Source organism: Falco rusticolus, chromosome 4, assembly GCF_015220075.1.
Source record: "Falco rusticolus isolate bFalRus1 chromosome 4, bFalRus1.pri, whole genome shotgun sequence".
Taxonomy (NCBI): domain Eukaryota; kingdom Metazoa; phylum Chordata; class Aves; order Falconiformes; family Falconidae; genus Falco; species Falco rusticolus.
Genome location: NC_051190.1, coordinates 25,946,217 through 25,966,005, shown reverse-complemented (window position 1 = coordinate 25,966,005; position 19,789 = coordinate 25,946,217). Strand labels below are relative to the sequence as shown.

Here is a 19,789-nt window from a genome sequence, read left to right as displayed (position 1 = left end):
GCGGGGATGAGTCAGTGCCACGCACGGGACAGTGGCACTGCACGGCCCCCCTGCCCCACAGCCCGCACGTCCAGCTCTGCTCAGCGCCGTGGCCCCAGCGTCCCCTCCCCAGGGCCACTGCATGGCTGGGGCCAGCCCAGCCGCAGGATGCTCCAGCTCAGTGTCCCCTCTCCAGGGCAGCCCCCAGCACACACGCACACCCAGGTCCCCCTGCCCATGCTGCTCTGACACGGTGTCCCCCAGCGTCAACCCTCCAACACAGCTCCAGCCAGGGCCCTGGGATGCTCTAGCACAGCATGCTCCCAGCACAGCCCCATTCCCACCGTGGTGGCACAGCCTGATCCCCTGCCCACGATGCCCATGCGCCCCTGACCCCCGCCATCCCCATGCAGACCAGTGGCACAGCATAACCCTGTGCCCTCCCCACAGCACCCCCCGCCACCGCCCTGCACCTCCTTACTCTGCTGCCTGACTGTCCTCCTGCTTGATCTTCTCTTCCACCGCCTGCAGCGCCGCGGCCAGGGACGCACTCGTCTCCTCCAGCTTCTGTTGCACCAGCTCAGGGCCGGCGCTGTCGACGGAGGGCCCAGCGATGGCGGAACGAGGCGGCTTCACTGGCACCTGCTGGGGCTGCGCACTGGGCGAGAGGGGCTTGGCGGGGCTGGAGCAGAGCGAGGGCGGCGTGCTGGACGGCTTGGTGGCGGTGGCACCCAGCTGCCGGGCAGGGGACGGGGCCGGTGTGGAGCTGGCGCTCACCGACTGGATGGCAGCGTGGGGCTTGGGGGGCTTGGGTGCCGTGGGGGGTGGTGCAGGCTTGGGGGACACGGGGGGCGGCGTGCCATGGACCCGCTTCACCTCTGCAGAGAGAAGGGAGAGGGGCAGAAGGGTGACAGGGCTGTGGGATCCCCAGTGTCCACCCCGGGGGTCTCCCGTCCCAGCCAGGGGGGATGGCAGGGCACCTACCTGGGCTGCCGGGGCTCGGGATGGGCACTTTTTTGGGGATGGGCACCGGTGGCCCAGGCACCTTCTGGGGCGGCTGCATCAGCACGGGCTTGGGGGACACCGGCGGCTTGAAGGGCTTCTTGGGCTCAGCAGGCGGCGGGGCGTACTCGGGGCCATCGGGGCGGGCGGTGGGCAGCGGCGTGGGGGGTGGCTCAGCCCCACTCATCTCGGAGGCCGGCCGCCGCTTGACGGTGCCGGTGCCATTCTGGTAGACAGCGAGTGAGGCCGGCTCCAGCGTCGGCTCCTTGTCCTTGGCCTTAGGCCGGCGCTTGACGGTGTCGGACTCGGTGAGGACAAAGCGGACACCGTCCTGCTGGCTCTGCCTGGCCCGAATCCGCCGCTTGAGCGTGGCGCTGGCCTCCACCTTGGCCAGCTCCCCGTGGCGGTGGGCTGGGGACAGCCCCTCACCCGCCTCTCCCCGAGCTGGACCCAGGGGCCGCGGCCGTTGCTTGATGGTGAGGTTGCCCTCCTCGGCGAAGGGAATGCCATCTGGGGAGCCGCCGCGCTCAACCCGCAACCGCTCCCCGGGGCCATCGGCGTCCGCCTCTGCCCGCATGCTGTCAGCACGCTCGCGGCGGGCAGCTGCCACCAGCCCGGTGACAGGGCCGCTGATGGTCCGGCGCCGGTTCACCACCTCCCCGTCCAGTCCAATAGCCTCCTTGTGCTTGACAGTGGCTAGGACAGTGGCCACGCGGGCACGCTCAGGACTGCCCAGGGGGGCCCCCGGCTGCAGGTAGTAGCCCTCAGGTGCCTTGGCGGGCCCTGGCGCCCCGGCCCCGGGTGGCTTCTGCAGTGCCAGCGCCCGGGCCCCACCACCAATGGAGGACATCTCCAGCATGGCTGCAATGCTGCGCACGCTGCCAGCGCTGCCCGTGTCCACGCTGCCGCCCAGGTCGCTGGCCCGCCGCTGCTCCCGGCGACTCTCCCCCTCAGCGGTGGGGGGCCCGGCGCCCACCTCACCCTCACCCTCCTTGGGGAAGTCCTCGGCCATGCCGGCGCTGGAGATGGCAGAGCTGGAGCGCTTGGGGGGTGGCGGGGGGGGCCCCTTCTTCTTGGGGCGGACGGCGAAGGACTGGCTCCGGTTGACATTCTTGTCGCCGCCGGCGGGTGCCCGCACCGAGTGGCTGCGCCCGACACGGCGCTGGACGGTGGCATATGGCCCCGCGTCCGGCACCAGCAGCTCATCCCTCTCCGGCTCACTGTCCGAGGCGGCATAACGGTTCAGGCTGTGCGCCCGCTTCTTCGGCCTCCCTGGCTCCTCCTCACCCTCACCTGCCGGCGGCAGGCACAGCACCGGCACCGAGACGGGCAGGACGGGCACCCCTGGGGGCCCCGCCTCGGCCTCAGTGGGCTGTGGCAGGACGTAGGCAAAGCCGCGGTGGGTGGGCGACTGGGGCAGGGAGCGGGGCGACGCGGGGCGCTCACCCGGCGGCAGCAGCTGCGGGGTGGGCTTCACCTTGGCGGTAGCGTGGGGTGCTGGCAGGCCCTGCGGGGAGGGGGGTCGTGGCTTGCCGGGGGTCTGCGGTGGCGTCAGCTGCCCGGCCGAGGGCGAGAAGGGCTGTCGGGGCTTGCCAGGCACCGGCGGCACGCTGGCACGCTTGACGGGGTGGCCGTGCCGGGGCGGGCGCCCCTCCTTGGGTGGTGCAGGGGGACCCTCACCGGCCCCCTCCGCCAGGTACTCTTGGCTCTTGGAGATGGCAGAGGCAGGGGGGGTGCGCGGGCCATCCCCCAGCAGCTCCTGCGAGCTGCTCATCAGCCTGGTGCGTCCACCCAGCCCCGGGGGCGAGCGGTAGCTGGGGGCTGCGGTGTTCACGGCCTTCTCGGGGGGCTCCTCAGGGGCTTCACCGGTCATGGCCACCTGCAGCTCGCTGCTGAGCTCGCTGTCCTGGAAGGTGGTCATCTTGGGCGACTGGCACTCGGGTGGCTCCGGCGGGGGGGACTCTATGGCCAGCACCTCCGGGCATGCCGCGGCTGCTGCCTTCCTCTTCAGCGTGCCTGGCTCGTACTTGCCCAGCTCAGCACGCTGCAGCTCCGCCAGCTTCTTCACTGCCAGCATCAGCTTCTTCTGGTGGCCTAGGGGTGGCACGGGGCATCAGCACTGCTGCCATGGGCCAAGGCCACCACAGCCAGCGCCATGGCACGGAACCTTACCCAGCTTGGTGATGCCGATCTCTTGCAAGTCCTCCCAGGTGATGTCGGTGATGAAGTCGATGTTCTCATAGCCATTCTCCACCAGCACCTTGTAGTACTGGGACAGGCCGATCATGGAGAGCCACAGCGCCAGGTTGGCCTTGGGGGGGGGGGGGGGGGGGGGGGGGGGGGGGGGGCGGGGAGGGGGCACAGGGCACAGCTCAGCGCCAGCTGGCAGCAGAGTCTGGCCCTGGCACCCCCCAGTATGGCAGCACTCCTGATACGCGGGTGATCCCACCTCACCGGGGGACAGCCCCAAGGGACTCCCCTTGTCCCTGTGCTCCCAGGGCCATGCCCAGCCCTGGTCCCGTGGGAAGCCCCTTGCTGTGTCCAGCTGATGGGGCAGGGGACACAGTGTCATGTCCATGCGGTGACAGCTAGCACCAGCCATGCCATCCCCGAGTTGCTGGGAGGAGACATGCACAGCTCCGGGACCATGGGACGCAGGCATCGTCTGGTGGTGGTGAACTGACTCCCAGCCTCATCCCCCTGTGCAACCCCCTCCCTGGAGGGGACACGGTGGAGGGGACTAGTTGCCACCTGGGACGTGGCTTCACCATCCCTGGCCCCGTGCAGCCCCTACCGGCTTGTACTCCGGCAGCCACTCGGGGATATTGAGGTTGTTGATCTCAGAGGCGATTTTCTTCCTGTGCCCCGGCTTGGTGACACCGATGGCCGTGAGGTCCTGGGGCAGAGAGGCGGGTCAGTGCTGCTCCATACTGGCCGTGCCTCCCTCCCTGCAGCACCGGCCAGCCCCAGCAGCCCCACGGCCTCACCTCTGGCGTCATCCGGCTAACGGTGGTGATGTCGTAGCCAGCATTGATGAAGTTGGGCGCGTAGAGCTGCAGCTGGAACTTACAGAGCCACTGGTACACGGCCTCTGAGCTCTGGGCGAGGGGGACAGCATGGCAGGTCCCTGTCCCCAAGGCTGCCACCCCTGCCTGTTTCCCTCAGGCTGTCCCCACACCCATCCGGGTGCCTGCAGGAGACCCCAGCGGGGAGCCAGCACTGCAGAGGGGCTGCATGGCCCTGTGGCACCCTGGCACGCGCCTGTGCCCTGGGGGTGTGCAGGGGGCTGGTGCCGTGCCGCTGGGGGGGGGGGCAGCAGCCGCAGGGATGACTCACAGTGCTGGCTCATGGCACAGCACAGCACCCCACAGGCACCGCACCCAGAGCCATGCCAGCCTCGATGGTCGCATCACTGGGCTGCCAAAGCACCTGCAGCTGGGGGTGAGGGGGTCCCACGATGTGGCCATGCCTATGGTCCCTCCCCCAGCACTGTGCTCCACCGTGGGGCTCCCCACGCCACCCCAGTGCTTCCCACTCACCTTCCCCTCCGATGGCGGCTCCATTTTCTTCAGCTGGGGCTCGGCTGGGGGCTGGGGGGCGTACGGGGAGCTGGCCACGCTCTGCGACCTCGACGAACCTGCCGGAGAGGCAGCAGTCAGCAGGGCCGGGGCTGCGCACCCCCGGGCTCGACAAGCGAGTTGGGGAGCCGAGCCCTCGCCACGGGTGGGATGCCACGGCCACGGCCCCCAGGTTGGCAGGGCCAGGGCGGGCACGGGGGAGCAACACCCACCCTGGCACAGCAGCCCCGAGCACCCCGGGTGCCCTGGACACAGGGTCTGCTCCCCTAGAACGGGCAGGGGTATGCAGGGCATCATGCCCCCCTGGGGTGCAGCCCCTACCACCGAATCCTGGTGAGGACTGCACCTGCACCGGGCTCTGCAGGGCGCCCGGCCACCAGCACCACGCTGTGCACAGCTCCCGAGTGTCACAGCACCGCTGGGGCAGCCTGTGCTCCTGCCCCTGCCCACCCACCCAGAGCCAGGCGAGCCCCCAGCCCGGCTGGGGTGTGCAGTGCACCCAGTGCAGCCCCAAGCAGAGGGACCCAGCCGGCCCCCTCCTCCAGAGCGGGTTTCCCTGGCTGCCCACCTCCCCCAGGCAGCGGCCAGAGGGTCCCACTGCCCAAAGCCCTCTGTCCCTACTCCTCTGGCCATGCCACCAACCCGGGACAAGGCTCATCCCACCACTGTGCCCCACAGCGAGGGGCCTGGCTGGGGAGGGCAGGCTGGCATAAGCTGCCTCATCCCCCAGGACCCCCACACAGGCACCTCCAGCTGGTGCCTTTGGCAGCCCTGGGGGTGATGTAGGCTGCCCAGAAATTTCTGCCTCCCATTTCTGATCAGGGCCAGCAAGAGTAGCCCCCTCCCCTCGCTGCAACTGCATCCTCCATGCATGTGTGCATCCGATGCGTGTGTGTGCATCCCCCGCCGCGTGCATGTGTGTGTGTTGTGCATCCTCCTTGCATGTGCATCCTTCTGGCATCTGCATTCCACTTGCGTGGGCACCCTCCTCACATGTGCATCCCTCTGCCATGTGCATCTCCCTCATGTCTGCATCCCACTTGCATGTGCATCTCTCCAACATGTGCTTCCCCCTCCCCTCCCCCCCGGCAACGTCTGCATTCCCCCTCTATGTGTGCATCCCCCCCGCCCTACGTGCATATCCCCCCTTGCCTGGGTTTCTATCCCCTCTGCGTGTGCATCTCCACAGCCCCGGCATCCCCCAACACTCATCCCCCACGTGTGCATCCTCCTCGCACGTGCATCTCCCGTCTGCAACCCCCCCCCGCCCCCCGCCGACACCAGCCTGTGCCTCCCCCACGGCATGGGCACCCCCGCGGCATGGCCATGCTCCCCGCTGCCAGGGCAGCCCCCGCCCGCAGCCCCCTGGATGGCGGTGGCGGAGGGGGGGACCCCAGCTCAGGCTCCGGCGGGGCTGGCGGGGGGCCAGGGAAGGGAAGGGGCCGGGGAGGAGCACTGCCGTCCCCTGCTCGCCCACGCCGCCCCCCGCCCCCCGCGGGGCCCTCACTAACCGAGGCAGGAGAAGGCCTGGCAGCAGCCGAAAGGCGACAGAGTCATTTTTTACCCACACGTTTTTCTTCTGGCGACGGGTGCCGTGGCAATAAAAAAAAAAGACAAATCCCTGGATCCACGGCACGCCCGCGGCAGGGCCAGGGCTCCTCCTGCTCCGGCAGCCGGGCGGCCAGCAGCACGCACCTGCAGGGATGTCCTGCGCCTTGGCCGGCCCATCGCCCACGGCAGACTCTTGCGCAGAAGCCTTCTGGGAAAGGACCGTTGCCAGCAGCTGAAAAACACCCCGGGAAGGGGGGAGACGGAGCAGCCAGGAGTGAGGCAGGCGGCGGGGGCCGGTGGGCGCATGCCACGGGTGCTGCGGGTGCTTCGGGTGCTGCGGCGGCCACCCCGCCGCCAGCCTGGGCGCGGGTGGGCAGGGAGGGATGCAGCCGGCTCGGGGAGCTGCACAGATGGCACCTGGCAGGCAGCAGGAGCCGGCGGCACCCCGAATGCAGCCCCACGCGTGCCTGGCACAGGTTGCCGGCGTTGGCTGGGAGGCCCTCCCTGCCCACAAAGCGGAGCCCCCCACGGCCCTCAGCACGCTGCTGGCTCAGGGGTGGGCGCATGCCGTGCCCAGCCTGCTCCAGCACAACGCGGGCAGGATGCCAGGGGAGGGGGGCTCACGGGTGTCTCAGCCCCGGCACCGGGTGCTGCCATGGGCAGTGCCCAGCGCACAGGGTGCAACGGGCAACATGCCGGCACCAGCACGCAATGCTGCAGGGGCGTGCAGGGGGCTGTGTGCTGGCAGCGGCAGGCAGGGGCTCTGTGCAGCGTGGAGCTGCAGTGGACAGCATGCTGCTGGCAGCCAGCACGGGGGGCACCGTGCGGTGCGGAGGCACCTGCCGGCAGCAGCAGAGGCACAGCACGTGCGGGCAGCCCCTGCAGCCCAGTGGGACGTGACACCGGGGTCCAGCCAGCAAAGGACACGATGGTGGCTGCCGTTGGTGACAGTAGTGGCTGGTGGCACGCTGGGTGCTGGTAGGACCTCACAGCACCCAGCTGAGCATCGATCCCAGCGGGGAGCAGGGGCAGCTGCCAAGGCAGTAAACACCTGCCCTGGGGCAAGGGCCAGTGCCAGGACTGGAGCCAAGAGCCACTGCAGGCTGGCACAGCCACCTCGGGGCTTGCCTTACCTTGACACCTTCAGAGCCAGCGTGCAGGGCGTGCGCCCCACTGCCCGCGCTCTGCCCGCTCCCCGAGCTGCGGGCAGAGGCCACGCTGCCTGTGCTGCCCAGGCTGCTGCGGTCACCACCTGCGCAGAGAGAGGAGATGCTGTCAGGGCACCGAGCCCCACGGCCGGGCCGGGGAACGCTGCAGCGAAGCCATGCCCTGCCAGAGCCACCACCACATCCTGGGACCTGCTCCCCCCAGGGACAGGAGGGTCCCAGCAGCGCGCACCCACCTGCAAAGGGTTTCCGCAGCACCCAGATTTCCTCCGCGGGAGCTGGCGCAGCCGATCCGCCCTGCGATGGTGAGAGGTGGGATGGGCTCATGTCGGCCCCGCGGGACCCTTGATGGCAGAGCAGAGAGAGCAGCTGTCAGGCATGCATGGCTCGGGCTCCGGCGGTGTGCACGGGGTGAGGCAACCTGTGGCCCCAGGGCCCTTCACTGCTGCACGCAGGGGAAACCCCGCAGCAAAGGTGGGGGGTCCTCAGCCATGCCCAGAGATGTCACTGCTGTCCTGGGGGCCTGTCCCCCCAGACTGCTGGCACAGGGTGACAGTGACCAGCCCTGGGACCTCGTCTTGCAGGGCATCCCCTCACTGCCACCGGCTGGGAATCTGTGGAGGGATTCCCAGTGCCCCAGCTCAGCCTAGGCAGGGGACAAGGACAGCGTCACCCCTGTGCAGAGCAGGATGGGGACATGATCCAGTGCAGAGGAGCAAAGGGAACCAGGAAAACTCAAGCAGGGAAGACCAGAGTCCCCATCGCACTGTCCCCTGGCCAAGATGGCACTGCCCATGCCCCTGCGGCTGCCTGCACCCATCTGGGGTAGGATGTGGGGGCTGCGCAGGGCCTGGCACCGGGTGCTGTCCCCCCTGTGCTCCCCAGGGTGCCCCATGGCAGCCGGCAACACATGGGTGACACCGCAGTGGGTGAGAGGATGCGGCGCTGCCAGCGGGCACGGCTCGAGGGTCACCCCCAAAGCACTGCTGCTCCAGCGGCTCCACCGTGCTGCCCACGTTTGCCGGGTCCTGCTCGCACCGGGGCTGGCCGGGGGCACCCAGCACTGAGCCCGGGGTTTAAAATGGCATCAGATGAGATGGACAACGGCCCGGCCCTGCCGCAGTCCTGCTGCCAGCCACCGGGGAGCCCGGCTCAGCCTGGCCCCAGTGCCGGCCACCAGGCACAGGGCACTGCCACCCTGCCACTGCCAGGGCCGACCTCACTCATCAAGCCGCTCACCCCGTTAGCAGCCAGGCTGTAGCAGGGGGCGGTGGATGATACAAGGTGATAAAGTCACCAAAGGAGCGCGAGGGGGAACGAACTGCCACGCCGCAATCCGGCTGGGATGTCCCTGAGCTGCACGTGCCGCGGCCACACCGAGAGGAGCCCACGCTGCCTGTGCAGGCAAAAGGTTCCGTGCGACCCAGCAGGGAGGGAAAACCTCGGAGAAAAGTTTTGCTCCCCTGTCCCCATCACCAGCATGGCCAGCCTGGTGCTCTCCCATCACAACCTGCCACGCCACCACCACCGGGCACATGCAATAACCCCCCCCCAGCCCCCAGGCAGCCAGTGGCAGCCCCGGTGGGCATGGCACAGGGTGCACCCCTGCAATCCTCCCACCAAATAGCTGCTCTCCGGGCGCTCCCAACACAGAGCCCTACAGCATCCATCACCTGCCCATGCCGTGGGGACAGGCCCCAGGGTTTAGCTGGGCACCGCCTGCGCTAAGCCAGCCCCGAGAGCATCCCCCAGGAAAGCACGCCCGGTGCCGCAGCCCCAGCCCGGCCAGAGTGGCTCGCTGCGTGCTGCACACCTGGCTGCGGGGGCTGCAGCGGGCAAAGGGTCCCTGAACCTGTGGCTCCTGGCTGGGCACCTCACCACCCTGCCCTGCCCCTGGCACCGAGCCTGGGGAGTGCTTTTGGGGGTCCCCATGCACCCAGAGAGGGTGGGCAGGAGAGCAGGGGCTGCGGACAGAGCTTGGACAGCCGGGCACAGCGCTGCCCCCAGCCCTGCCCCACAGGCAGGGACACCAGGGTGATGAGGGGTCGGATGTTGTGGCAGCGGAGCCGTGGGCTGCGGATGCTGCACAGCGCTGGAGAGGGCGTGCAGGGGAGGGGGCCGATGGCATGCATGTGTGCACGCACCCACACGCACACGCCTGCCTGCATGCACACACACATGCACACACCTGCATGCACACACACATGTCCACATGCACACGCACCCACGTGCACGCACTTGCACACGCCTGCACGCACCCGCGTGCAAACACACCACAGCAAGAGGGAGAGAGGCCGAGCAGAAAGAAAAGACTCGATAGACACTTCAAAGGAAAAGAAAGAAATCCATCGAGAGCACGAAGCGAGCGGTGAACTACCTTGTCCATAACGCGGCTCGTCGGCACTGCTAGGGGAGAGCCTGTGATAGCCAAAGGAACTGAAAAGAGTCTGATGGGAATGTGGTGGTGGAGGTGGAGGTGGAGGCAGGGAATGGAACGGATGGGACGAGGCGTCACCGTTTAGCACAGCAGCCCCGTAAGCCGGGAGCGGGATCTTTTGGTACTGTTGGGGGATTGTTACAGTCTCCCATGAACCTGATAATAAAACATAACAAGAGACAAAATGAAAAGAATCAAAATAATAGAGACACGCTTAGCACCGCCAAAAAAAAAAAAAAAAAAAAAAAAAAAGGGGAAAAAAGAAAGGAAAAAAAAAAGCAGCAAATGAAAAAAGCAACCAAAGGAACGTGGAGAAGCCAGAACTGAGACCCAACCACTGCGCAGCCGAGCTGAGGAGCAGCAGCAGGAGCTCAGCGCATGGCCCAGCCTGGCGGCAGGGCACAGCCCACGGGCACATCCCGCAGACACCCATGGCTCCCCAGCGGGGCACGGGCACCAGAGCAGCCCTATGCCCGAGCCAGTGGCAGCTTATGGGGCTCCTGCAGCTGCGGGGCTCCCACAGCCGGGCTGCTGGGGGTCCTGCTCCTCGCGACGGCATCCCCGGAGCAGAGGGGCTGCAGGCACAGCTGGGCTGGGGTCTGCAGTGCCAGCATCCCATGCCTGGCCATCCAAGCCCTGGTGCAGCCACCGCCTGCGCCCCACGCTGCTGGCCCGCTGCACAGACCCAGGGCTGCAGGTGGTGGGGTGGCTACGACCCCCCCAGCACTGCTGCGGAGCCAGCTGCATCCCAGGAGCCACGGAGCTCATCCCGCGGTACCGGCACAGGACCCATGGCCGGAGGGAGCCTCTACCCCTGCCTGTCCAGCAGCTCCGCAGCCTGTGTGGCAGTGCCCGGCAGCTGGCAGGCACTCCTGCCGCTGCTCCCTTGGGATCTTCATCAAATGCTGCTGTTCCCTGCCCGTGCCCCACTGATGTGGCTGCCCCCGAGATCGTGTGGGGCTGGGAGGGGAGTGAGATGGTCAGTGTGGGGCCCTTCAATGCCGCCCGCAGAAGCATCAGCCCCATTGTGCTGCTCCTGGCAGCGGGCACAGCACGGGCCATCCCAGGGGACCACGCACACCAGCAGGAGCCTACAGGGATGGGGATGGGGACAGGGACAGGCAGCCGCAGGGCAGGGGAGCAGGATCTGATCCCTGACCAGGGAGAGGATCCCTGTGGGGCAGCGCCGGGTCCCTGGCACCGATGCCCAGCCCTGCTGCTCAGACCCCAAGCACCAGGTCCCGTGTTTGCACCACTGCACCATCTCCTCGGGACCACAGTGACGCCTCCGGCTCTCCCCATGCACCAACCTCCTGCCACCACCACCAATGCCCCCACCAGCCCAAAGCCAGCCTGGCCTTGGGGCTGCCCCGCAAGCACCCTTGGGCTGCCGACACCAGCACCACCTGCACCAGGTGGGCACCGACCCCACACGCCTGATGGGGACACCAGCCCCACATGCACAACGGGGACACTGACCCCACACGCCTGATGGGGACACCAGCCCCACATGCACAACGGGGACACTGACCACACACGCCTGATGGGGACACCAGCCCCACATGCACAATGGGGACACCGACCCCACACGCCTGATGGGGACACCAGCCCCATGCACGTCATGGGGCACTAACCCTACATGCACAACAGGGACACCAGCCCCACACACTTGAAGGCACTGACCCCACATGCATGACGCGGGCATCACCCCAGCTTGGCTTCACCAGCTGCACCCCCAACACCCCCGTCACCGCCAGACCGAAATAGGGTTCCCTGGGGCTGCGTGTTGGGGAGCAGCCCCGTGGGGGGAGGTGGGGGGGGTCGCGGATTATTTGCCTGTTCGTTTGCTTATGGCCTCGACGAGGCTGGAGGGGAAGTAGCCCACACGGTCGTTGCCGGTCCGGTTGTCGTGAATGCAGCCCTTCCAGCGCCCGTCCGCGTGCTGCTCCAGCACCTGCGGGCAGGGGCCGGGTCAGGGGCCGGTGCCACCAGCGGGGTTTCCCCGGCCCCCCCCAGCCGCACTCACGGTGATGACGTCCCCGGCTTTCACGTTGAGGCTGGTCAGGTCGTAGTTGTTGCAATAGTCCTTGATGGCCCGGACCTGCAGCGCGGCGGAGGCGTCTGTGGGGACAGAGCGGAAGCGTCACTGGCCGCCCACCCTGCAAGGACTGTCACCCCCAACCCGGCACCCCCCTGGCCCCCCTACCCCGCAACATCTGCTTGATCTCCTTGCTGGCCTGGCTGGTGGTGAACTGGTTGACGATGTCCAGAGCGGTCTGGTTGTAGGTGTTCCTGACGTGGGCGTTGATCCCGCTCTGCAACGGCACGGAGCGGGCTTGGGAGGAGGCTGCCCCCTGCCACCCTCCAGGACCCCCCCGGCCCACCCCAGGACCAGCAGCTGGAGGGCACAGCTCACTGCCTTGCTGTGTCCCCGACTGGGACCCTCACCCCCATGCCCTGGGAGAGCTGCACACGCTGTTCTGCAACCCTCAGCCGCAGGGTCACTCCCCTCCCGCAGCCTCTCCCTAGGTGGGGGTGCCTGGGGGGCCCTTACATCCAGCAGCAGCCGCACCACGTCTGTCTTGCCGCAGAGGGCCGCCTCGTGCAGCGCCGTGCCCGCCTTGGTTTGCCGGTTGATGTCGATGCCAGCCTGCAGCAGCAGCCTGCAGGCAGACGGCGGAGTCAGCAATGGGGGGGGGGGAGGGGGCGCGGACACCCACCGGCGCTGCCCTCCCCACCCGTGGCACCCACCGGATGATGTCAATGTGGCCGTTCTTGGCGGCGAGGTGCAGGGGGCTGGTGCCATTGGGGTCGGTGGCATCCCCTGGCTTGGGCTCCAGCAGCGCAGCACACATGTTGCTGTTCAGGAGCAGTTGGACCACCTGGCTCAGCAAACACAGACGGAGCAGGGCTGCAAGGGCGGCTCAGCCGCCTGCCGGGGCTGTGGCCACCCCAGCCCCCCACCTCCCCTCCCTACTCTTCCCCCTCCTCCAGCAGCCAGAGACCCCCGGCAGCGGTGGCACCGCAGGTCCCCACCACGAGCCATCCCAGGGGCTGCCCTGTGCCCCCGGGCTGCTCCAGCACCCCAGGGACCTCGCTATGCCCCCATCCCCTCCCGCTCTTCCTCTCGGGGGTCCCAGCCCTGTGAGGACTTACCCCGACCCGGCCAAACTCGCATGCCAGGTCCAGGGGCGTCTTCCCCGAATTGTCCATGATGCAGGGGTTGGACTGGTGCTGCAGGAGCATCTCTGACTGCGGAGGAGTGAGATCCCAGCTCAGCGAGGGCAGCGAGGGCAGCACAGCCCCCCAGCCACCACCGCCGGCCCCACCGTACCACGTCGTAGTGCCCGTGCTGTGCTGCCAGGTGCAGGGGGATCTGGCCCTCATCCGACGGGATATTTACAGAGGAACCCGCTTTCAGCACCATTTTCATGGGCTCCTTCTTGCCTTGCCAAGCCGCGTAGTGCAGGGGCCTCATGCCTGCGGGCGTGCAGGACAGCACCTGTCAGCCCCTCGGGCATGCCAACGCACCAGAGGGGCACGGGGCAGGGGGCCACAGCCAGGGCCCAGGGACTCACCTTTGTTGTCCTTGATGTCCACCGCAGCCTGCGCCTCCAGCAGCAGCGAGATAAGCTCCGTGTTGCCGTTGAGCGCCGCATGGTGCAGAGCCGAGAACCTGGGGACCGGCCACGGTGTCAGGGGTCGTCCCTGTCCCTCCGTAGCCTTGGCAGCATGGCCTCAAGCCTGCAGCCACCACAGCACCCCAGGGCACTCACTCTGCCTCCCACATGCACGTGTCCCTAAGCTCCCCAGGCCACCCCACCTCTACATCCCTCCATGGGCATCCAGAGAAAGAGCTGCCGCAGGGACCATCTGGGGCCGAGGCATGAGCCGGCCGTGTCCCGGCATACAACAAGGGCCAGAGGGTGGGATGTGCCAGGGCAGATGTGGGTTTGCTCTCCAGCTCATCACTTTATTTAGTTTACCCTGGGATGCTGCAGCCACAGGACAGACCCCCCCAGCCCACGTGGTGGGGCACAGGGCTGGGGATGCCGCCGAGCTGGGAGCGGCAGCTGGTGGGTCGGATCAGGGGATGCTGGAGTGAGACGGATGCAGATGAAATGCTCCCTGGGGACGCTGAGACCCGATGGAGCTGGAGGTGATGGGCAAGACAAGCATGGGGCGGGGGTCCCACCCAGGGGACTGCTGTCCCACTTCCTCCAGCCTGGCCCTAGCAGCATGACCACGGGCACCATCGCAAGGCAGGGGGCCCAGGCTGCCAGATGGCAGCGGTGCCCCTGTCTGCTGCTGGGTCTTGCCATAGGGTGGGGAAAGCCCCCAGCCCTGCACCCCGCTCTGCTTTCGCAGCACCCGGCATCGGCTGAGCCAGGAGGCTCACTGCTGGGAAGCAGGCCAGGAGCTGACCTACTTGCTGCTGCCGCCGGCAGCATCCTCCACGCGGCTGCGCTGGTGCCCGCCACCCCACTGCTCCGGGTCCTGGGCACACACAGCATCCCCGTCCCATCCCCAGGGACACCCCAGTGTCACCGAAGCACAGGAACAGGCTGCGGACCCCAGCGGGACCTGCCAGCCCCCACAGCTGCCCAGTGCCCGAGAGGCAGACAGTAGGGCAGCGATCCCATCTGCCCCCCATCACCAAGACCCCCAGCTGAGGCAGGAGGACGTATCCCCACCCGGGACCACACTCCAGCCACCACGTTCCCCACGGAGCTGCCGCGTGCGATCCCCCGGCAGGGAGCAGCGATGTGAGCAGACAGCTCGCGCAGGAGGCCGATCCCCAACGTCTGCCCGGGAAATGTCAACATTTTCCGCTCCAGCGCCCTGCTCAAATCCGCTCAAGATGGTGCAAATCGCAGTCCTCCCCGGGGCTGCCTCGAAGCCTTCCCCCGGCATGGCCCACTCGGCCACGCGCTGGGCAGGGCATCGTCCCCCGGGCAAGCGCGGGGATACCAGCACGGTGCACACCTACGGTGCTCACCAGCCCAGGAATCAGCGAGCACAGCAGAGATGGGGAAACGGAGGCACAGCCCCACAGCTGGCCAAGCTGGCACAGCACACCAGTGGCACAGCAGAGCACACATGGGCTGCAGCCTGGCTCTGACCCGCATTCTCCCAAAGTAGATCCTTTCCAGGAGCAGCGCTGGAGGCTGCTCCCCAGTTGCAGGGCTGCTCTTGCACCCCCAAGCCAGCCAGCAGCCACAGGCAGTTGCAGGCAGGATTATGAGCAGGGGCCCTGCCTGCAGCTCCCAACTGCCACCCCAGCCCTGCTGCCACGCACAGCCCTCCACAACCTCTCCGGCAGCCACTGCACGAGGTGGTCTGTGGGGTGATGCACCCCCTCACCCTGCCCACACTGCGCCCTCCAGCCTCTGCCCCACGCAGGCAGCACCATGCGGCCGCCCCACCGCTGGCTGGCATGCGCGCTCCCACCGCCATGCACGCTGGCTCACACAGCCACGCTTGCATGCACACGCACACTCAGCTGCACAGCCACACGCTTGCATGCACCCATGCACACACACACACACGTGCACACACATAGGCTGGCAGAGCCAATGCACCGGCAGGTACCAGGGGATGACCACTGCCGCCGCCCCGGTGCCAGGGCCCTGCTCAGGGTGACGATGAGGAGGGACCGAGGCCGCTGCGGCTGTGTGTCACCAGGGCATGCCCTCCCATTCCTGACCCTATCTGGCCCCACCGCTCACTGCCATTTCCACAGCCACAACAGAGCTGTCCCTGGGGACCCAAGTGGCATCACCCTGGCCCGCATCCTGCTGCCCCACTCCATGGGGGGACCACGGGGCAGGGGGAGCCGGGGGCCGGGAGCGGCTGCTGGCCAGCTCTGCAAGCAGTGCTCCCCACTACCACCGCTGCCCCCTCTCCACGGTGCTCCGGCTGCCACCCTGCACCAGCAGCTTCATGAGTGTGAATTAGCAGGCGCAGAGCCCCCTCCCCTGCTACCCCCCACCTGATGCCAGCTGCAAAGCAGCCCAGCGGGGTCACAGCTCACCTGCCCCGTGCCCCGCAGAGCTGCTCCCTGCACAGCACCCACAGAGCCCCGAGCCTGCAGCAGAGCTGGGGAAGGGCCAGCCAGGCACCCCCAGGGCACAGCTCTCCCTCTGCCTTTCAGCCCTCACCTCCTGCCTCCCCTGACGCCCACAGCTGCTACACGCCAGCCCACTGGCTCAGGGGTGCAGGCAAGGCTCAGCCACACTGGCTAACAGGAATGAGAGCCCTCGTCCATCCGGACCCCAACATCTGGACTGCATCGCTCCAGAGAGCCCAGCATGCCCACACAGACACGAGAGTCCTGCCCACTGTGATGCATGCATCCCCCAGCACGCACAACCCTGCCCACAGCACCCCATGGCACACGCACCCTTTTTTTCTGTACCCCACAGCATGTGCACCCTTGCCCACACACCCCGCTGCATGCATGCCCGGGCACGGGGCTCCCACTCACCCGTCGGTGTCTTGGAAGTTGACGTTGACTTTCTTTGCTGATCCGAGGAGCTCTAGGAGGGAGGGAAGGGGACAGCACGTTAGAGCAGCGTGGGAGGCCGCTGGGGCAGGGACCCAGGGTGCCCTGGAGAGGTGACGCGGCTGCAGCTCCAGGTTTCCCTCCCCACCAAGGTTTCGGCTCCCTGCAGCTCTGCAGCCTGGGCTGGGGCGCAGCATGGTGCTGTGCAGGGCTGCCCGAGCCTGCAGGCAGCTGCAGGCCGGAGGGCTCGGGGTGGAGGGGTCCCCGCTGGCGGCAGCAGGGTCCGAGGGACTCTCCCGGCACCAGGGTCTCTGTTTGCCTGGGCTGCGGGGGGTTTGCCTGGGGTTCCCTCCCTGGCTCCTTCGACTCACTGGGGCTCTGGCATGGCCCCAGTGCCACACCGAGCCACCGGGCCAGGCTGCTTTGGCAGAGCAGGGAGCTCGGCACGCTCCCCTGTGCCCCAGCGTGCCCCCTGCCCCTGCAGCCCCCCCAGCACTGCCCCACTCCCGCCCCAGGCTTGCCTGCGTGGGAAAATAAACCACCCACCTCGGGGCAATCCAATTAGCACCACGAGGAAGGATGGAGCCAGATTTACATAAGATTTAACCGAAAAATGCCAGTTAGGCTTTCCAGTGAGCCTGCTCTTCCTTGCAGCCCCCAGCGGGGAGCCGCAGCAGGAGGAGGAGGAGGAAGGGGAGCGTGGCTGCAGCATGGCAGAGCCCCGGGGTGAGGAACCACGGAGCAGCCCCCGTGGCCACCACAGCGAGCCGGCACTGGCACTGCCCTGAGCTTATAATTCTAAGGCTGCACGGCCCGGCAGGGAGAAGGGGTGGCCGTCCCCTCCCCGGCAGCTCAGCAGGAAGCGTGCGGGGGACAAGTGCCAGCGACAAGCACTCGCTGGGAGAAGCCGGCTGGAAGGGGTGACTTCAGGCAGGGAAAGGAGATGCAGGGCCAGAGGGACGCTCCCGGTGCACCATGACCATGGCCTTGCTCGCTCCCCCTGTACTGCATCTCCTTGTCAGCATCCCACTGTGGTATTCAATTATTTGGCACAAAGGGCTGTGTCAGCAAATGGAGCACGGGGGCCACCGGCAGCAGGGAAGGCGGCTGTGCCCGGCCCTGACCCACAAGCCCGGGGAGCGGTGCCAGGCTGAGCCAATGCTGCCTGGGCCACACGTGGTGGATGGTTCGAGGGGCAGCTGCGGCAGTGGCAGGGGTTTCTCCCTGCCCATGCAGAGACTCCCAAGCTCTGGCACCCAGTGCCGGCTCCCTCCCGCGCTCCATCGGCCACTCGACAGTCGGAGCTGCAGGACATTTGCTAACGATGACACGGACTGGTGCTGATGGGCAAGAGCTACAGAGCATGACTTCGGAACAGCCACAACAATCAGTCTCCATCCACCACCTCCCCAGCACCGCACGTGGTGCCACAGGGTGGCTGTGGGATGACAGTGCGGGAAGGGACAGGGGCGCCGTGAGGTCCCCACGGTGTGAGGAGGAATGGGGGCACCACAAGGTCCCCTGGGTGCACAGAGGGATGGGGCGTCATGGGGTCCCCAAGGTGTGGGGAGGAACAGGGGCACCACAGGGTCCCTGTGTGCAGAGAGGGACCAGGCACTGTGGGGTCCCCAGGGCATGCAGAGGGACAGGGCACTGCAGGGTCCCCAGGGCATGCAGAGGGACAGGGTCACTGTGGGGTACCCGCAGGGAGCCCCACTCACCCTCCTTCCAGCAAACCAAGTGCCACCAGCCCAAGCCCCACACGATGACGCAGCCTCCCTTGCCCCGGCAGCCCACAGTTCAATTAACACACGAACAAACCACCCCAGCAACAAATCCCCATCGGGGTGGCCAGGCCCAGGGAACAGCCCCCACATCCCATTCCTGCTGCAGCATCCCTGTGCTCGGAAGGACTGGACGCTGCCGGCGGGCACAGCCCCCCGGCACTGGGACCGACCGCAGCGGACGGGGCCGAGTGGGTCCCCGCCAGCCCCGAGCTGCCGCCAGGCTCCCCAACAAAGGTGCCATTCAGTGCCGGTGGAGAGGAGCCCAGGACCGCTTCCGCTGCTGCCCCGCGCCAAAAAGCAGATCCCAGGAGAAGGGGGCCGAGCCACCCCCCAGGGATGCAAATGGCCAGTGGACAAAAGGAGCCGGCGGGCGCAGGAGCGGCATCGTGCCCGGCACTGGCTCCAATCTCCGGCCCCGAGAGGGGCCCCTCTCCGGCTAACCGGTCCTTGCAGACGGACGGACGGATGTCAGCAGGTCTGCGGTGCCTGGCCTTTCCCACGGGTTGCTCCCAGCGAGGGGCTGGGATGGAGCAATGCCTGGGGATCGGCGTTGCGGGGTGCAGCGGTGACGTCGTTGGCATCACTGCTACGCCCCGCGACACCGACCCCCAGGTGTGTGCCGGCAGCCCCCAGCACTGGCCAAACCAGCATCAGCCGAACACACCGTAGCAGTGAATCTCTCCTCCCTGCACCTGCAGGAGAGGCTGTGGCTGCCAAAATCTGTTTAGCACTTCCATCAACACCCGTGCCAAGTGCTTAGTCAGTGACTTCCAGCCACGCAGCGGTTTGACTTTCATTAAAGCTCTGGCAGTGGCCGCCAGCCTACCAGTGCCCCGTGCTGGGCTGCGGTGAGCTCAGGCCCCAGCATGACTTCAAGTGCTGCCGGGAAAAGGTCTCTGGGTGCAGCATGGGTCTGTTGGGTCCCCTGGGGAGCAGCCAGGTGGTCTCATGTCCTCCTTTGGGGTGCGTGCTGCCAGCTGCCTGGCAGCATGGTGAGGTGTGGATGGTGGTACTGATGATGGTGCAGCGGCTGGCATCCCCGCAGGGCCAGCCCAAGGTCCCAGACGGTGGGAGCTGGCATGGTACCAGTGGAGAATCAACCCTGTGTCTGCACCAGCACCAGGACCCTTGAGGGACAGTAGCTTTGCACAGGCAGCAGGCAGGGCAGGGAAAGCAGCAGTTGCCACATCAGCCAGCACCACCAAAGCTCCTGAGGGGCTGCGAGCAAAACCCTTACCTCATGGTCCCACCGCCCAGGAATTAAGCCCCTCCTGTAACGAAGGAGCGCACTTGTACAGCACAGCATTGGAAGCCTGGCAAAAAGGTCGCAGCGCTGCAGCCAGAGCATGGAGCCCAACCAGGCTCTTGGCAAGCCCTGCTGCAGCTGGGTGCTCCCAGTTCCCTGGGCAGGGGGAGCAGGATGGGCACCCCAACATGCTGCCAGACCCACAGCCCAGGGCCACATCAGCCCCACTGCAGGATCTGCAGCTTGTCTGGGGGCACCGAGACATGGGAGAGCTTGTTAACATCTGGGACGCACAAGGAAAACTGCTCCGCTAACAAGGGAGAGGGAAAGGAGCTGAGAGCGCTGCCAATTAAAAATACCAGCCACAAAAGGAGACAGGCACGGCGGGGAGGAGAACAGGGCTCCTGCACAGCCACGCTGCCAGCAGGCACCGAGCATGTCCCTGGCCATCCTCCCTGCTGGGATCGCTGGCAGGGTGACAGAGATCACCGAGCACCCACGAGCACCCACGGGCACCGTCCCGCCCTGTCCGTTCAGA

At 67.4% G+C, this 19,789-nt stretch overlaps 1 protein-coding gene across 2 annotated transcripts in view; it reads right to left on the bottom strand.

Moving 5' to 3' along the window:
* CASKIN1 (CASK interacting protein 1) overlaps positions 1-19,789 on the bottom strand; it is a 33,896-nt gene that overhangs the window by 2,061 nt on the left and 12,046 nt on the right. The window contains exons 2-20 of one of the 2 annotated variants that reach the window (XM_037386892.1): positions 16,201-16,252; positions 13,292-13,389; positions 13,048-13,193; positions 12,870-12,965; positions 12,465-12,595; positions 12,268-12,376; positions 11,920-12,028; positions 11,740-11,834; positions 11,550-11,667; positions 9,654-9,869; positions 7,513-7,620; positions 7,244-7,362; positions 6,255-6,342; positions 4,521-4,618; positions 3,969-4,079; positions 3,776-3,877; positions 3,154-3,292; positions 964-3,075; positions 461-857 (exon numbers count right to left, since the gene is read on the bottom strand). In XM_037386892.1, the coding sequence (XP_037242789.1) occupies positions 461-857; positions 964-3,075; positions 3,154-3,292; positions 3,776-3,877; positions 3,969-4,079; positions 4,521-4,618; positions 6,255-6,342; positions 7,244-7,362; positions 7,513-7,620; positions 9,654-9,869; positions 11,550-11,667; positions 11,740-11,834; positions 11,920-12,028; positions 12,268-12,376; positions 12,465-12,595; positions 12,870-12,965; positions 13,048-13,193; positions 13,292-13,389; positions 16,201-16,252 (4,444 nt within the window). The remainder of the gene's footprint in view (positions 1-460; positions 858-963; positions 3,076-3,153; positions 3,293-3,775; positions 3,878-3,968; positions 4,080-4,520; positions 4,619-6,254; positions 6,343-7,243; positions 7,363-7,512; positions 7,621-9,653; positions 9,870-11,549; positions 11,668-11,739; positions 11,835-11,919; positions 12,029-12,267; positions 12,377-12,464; positions 12,596-12,869; positions 12,966-13,047; positions 13,194-13,291; positions 13,390-16,200; positions 16,253-19,789) is intronic. The other variant, XM_037386893.1, reaches the window with a different exon arrangement.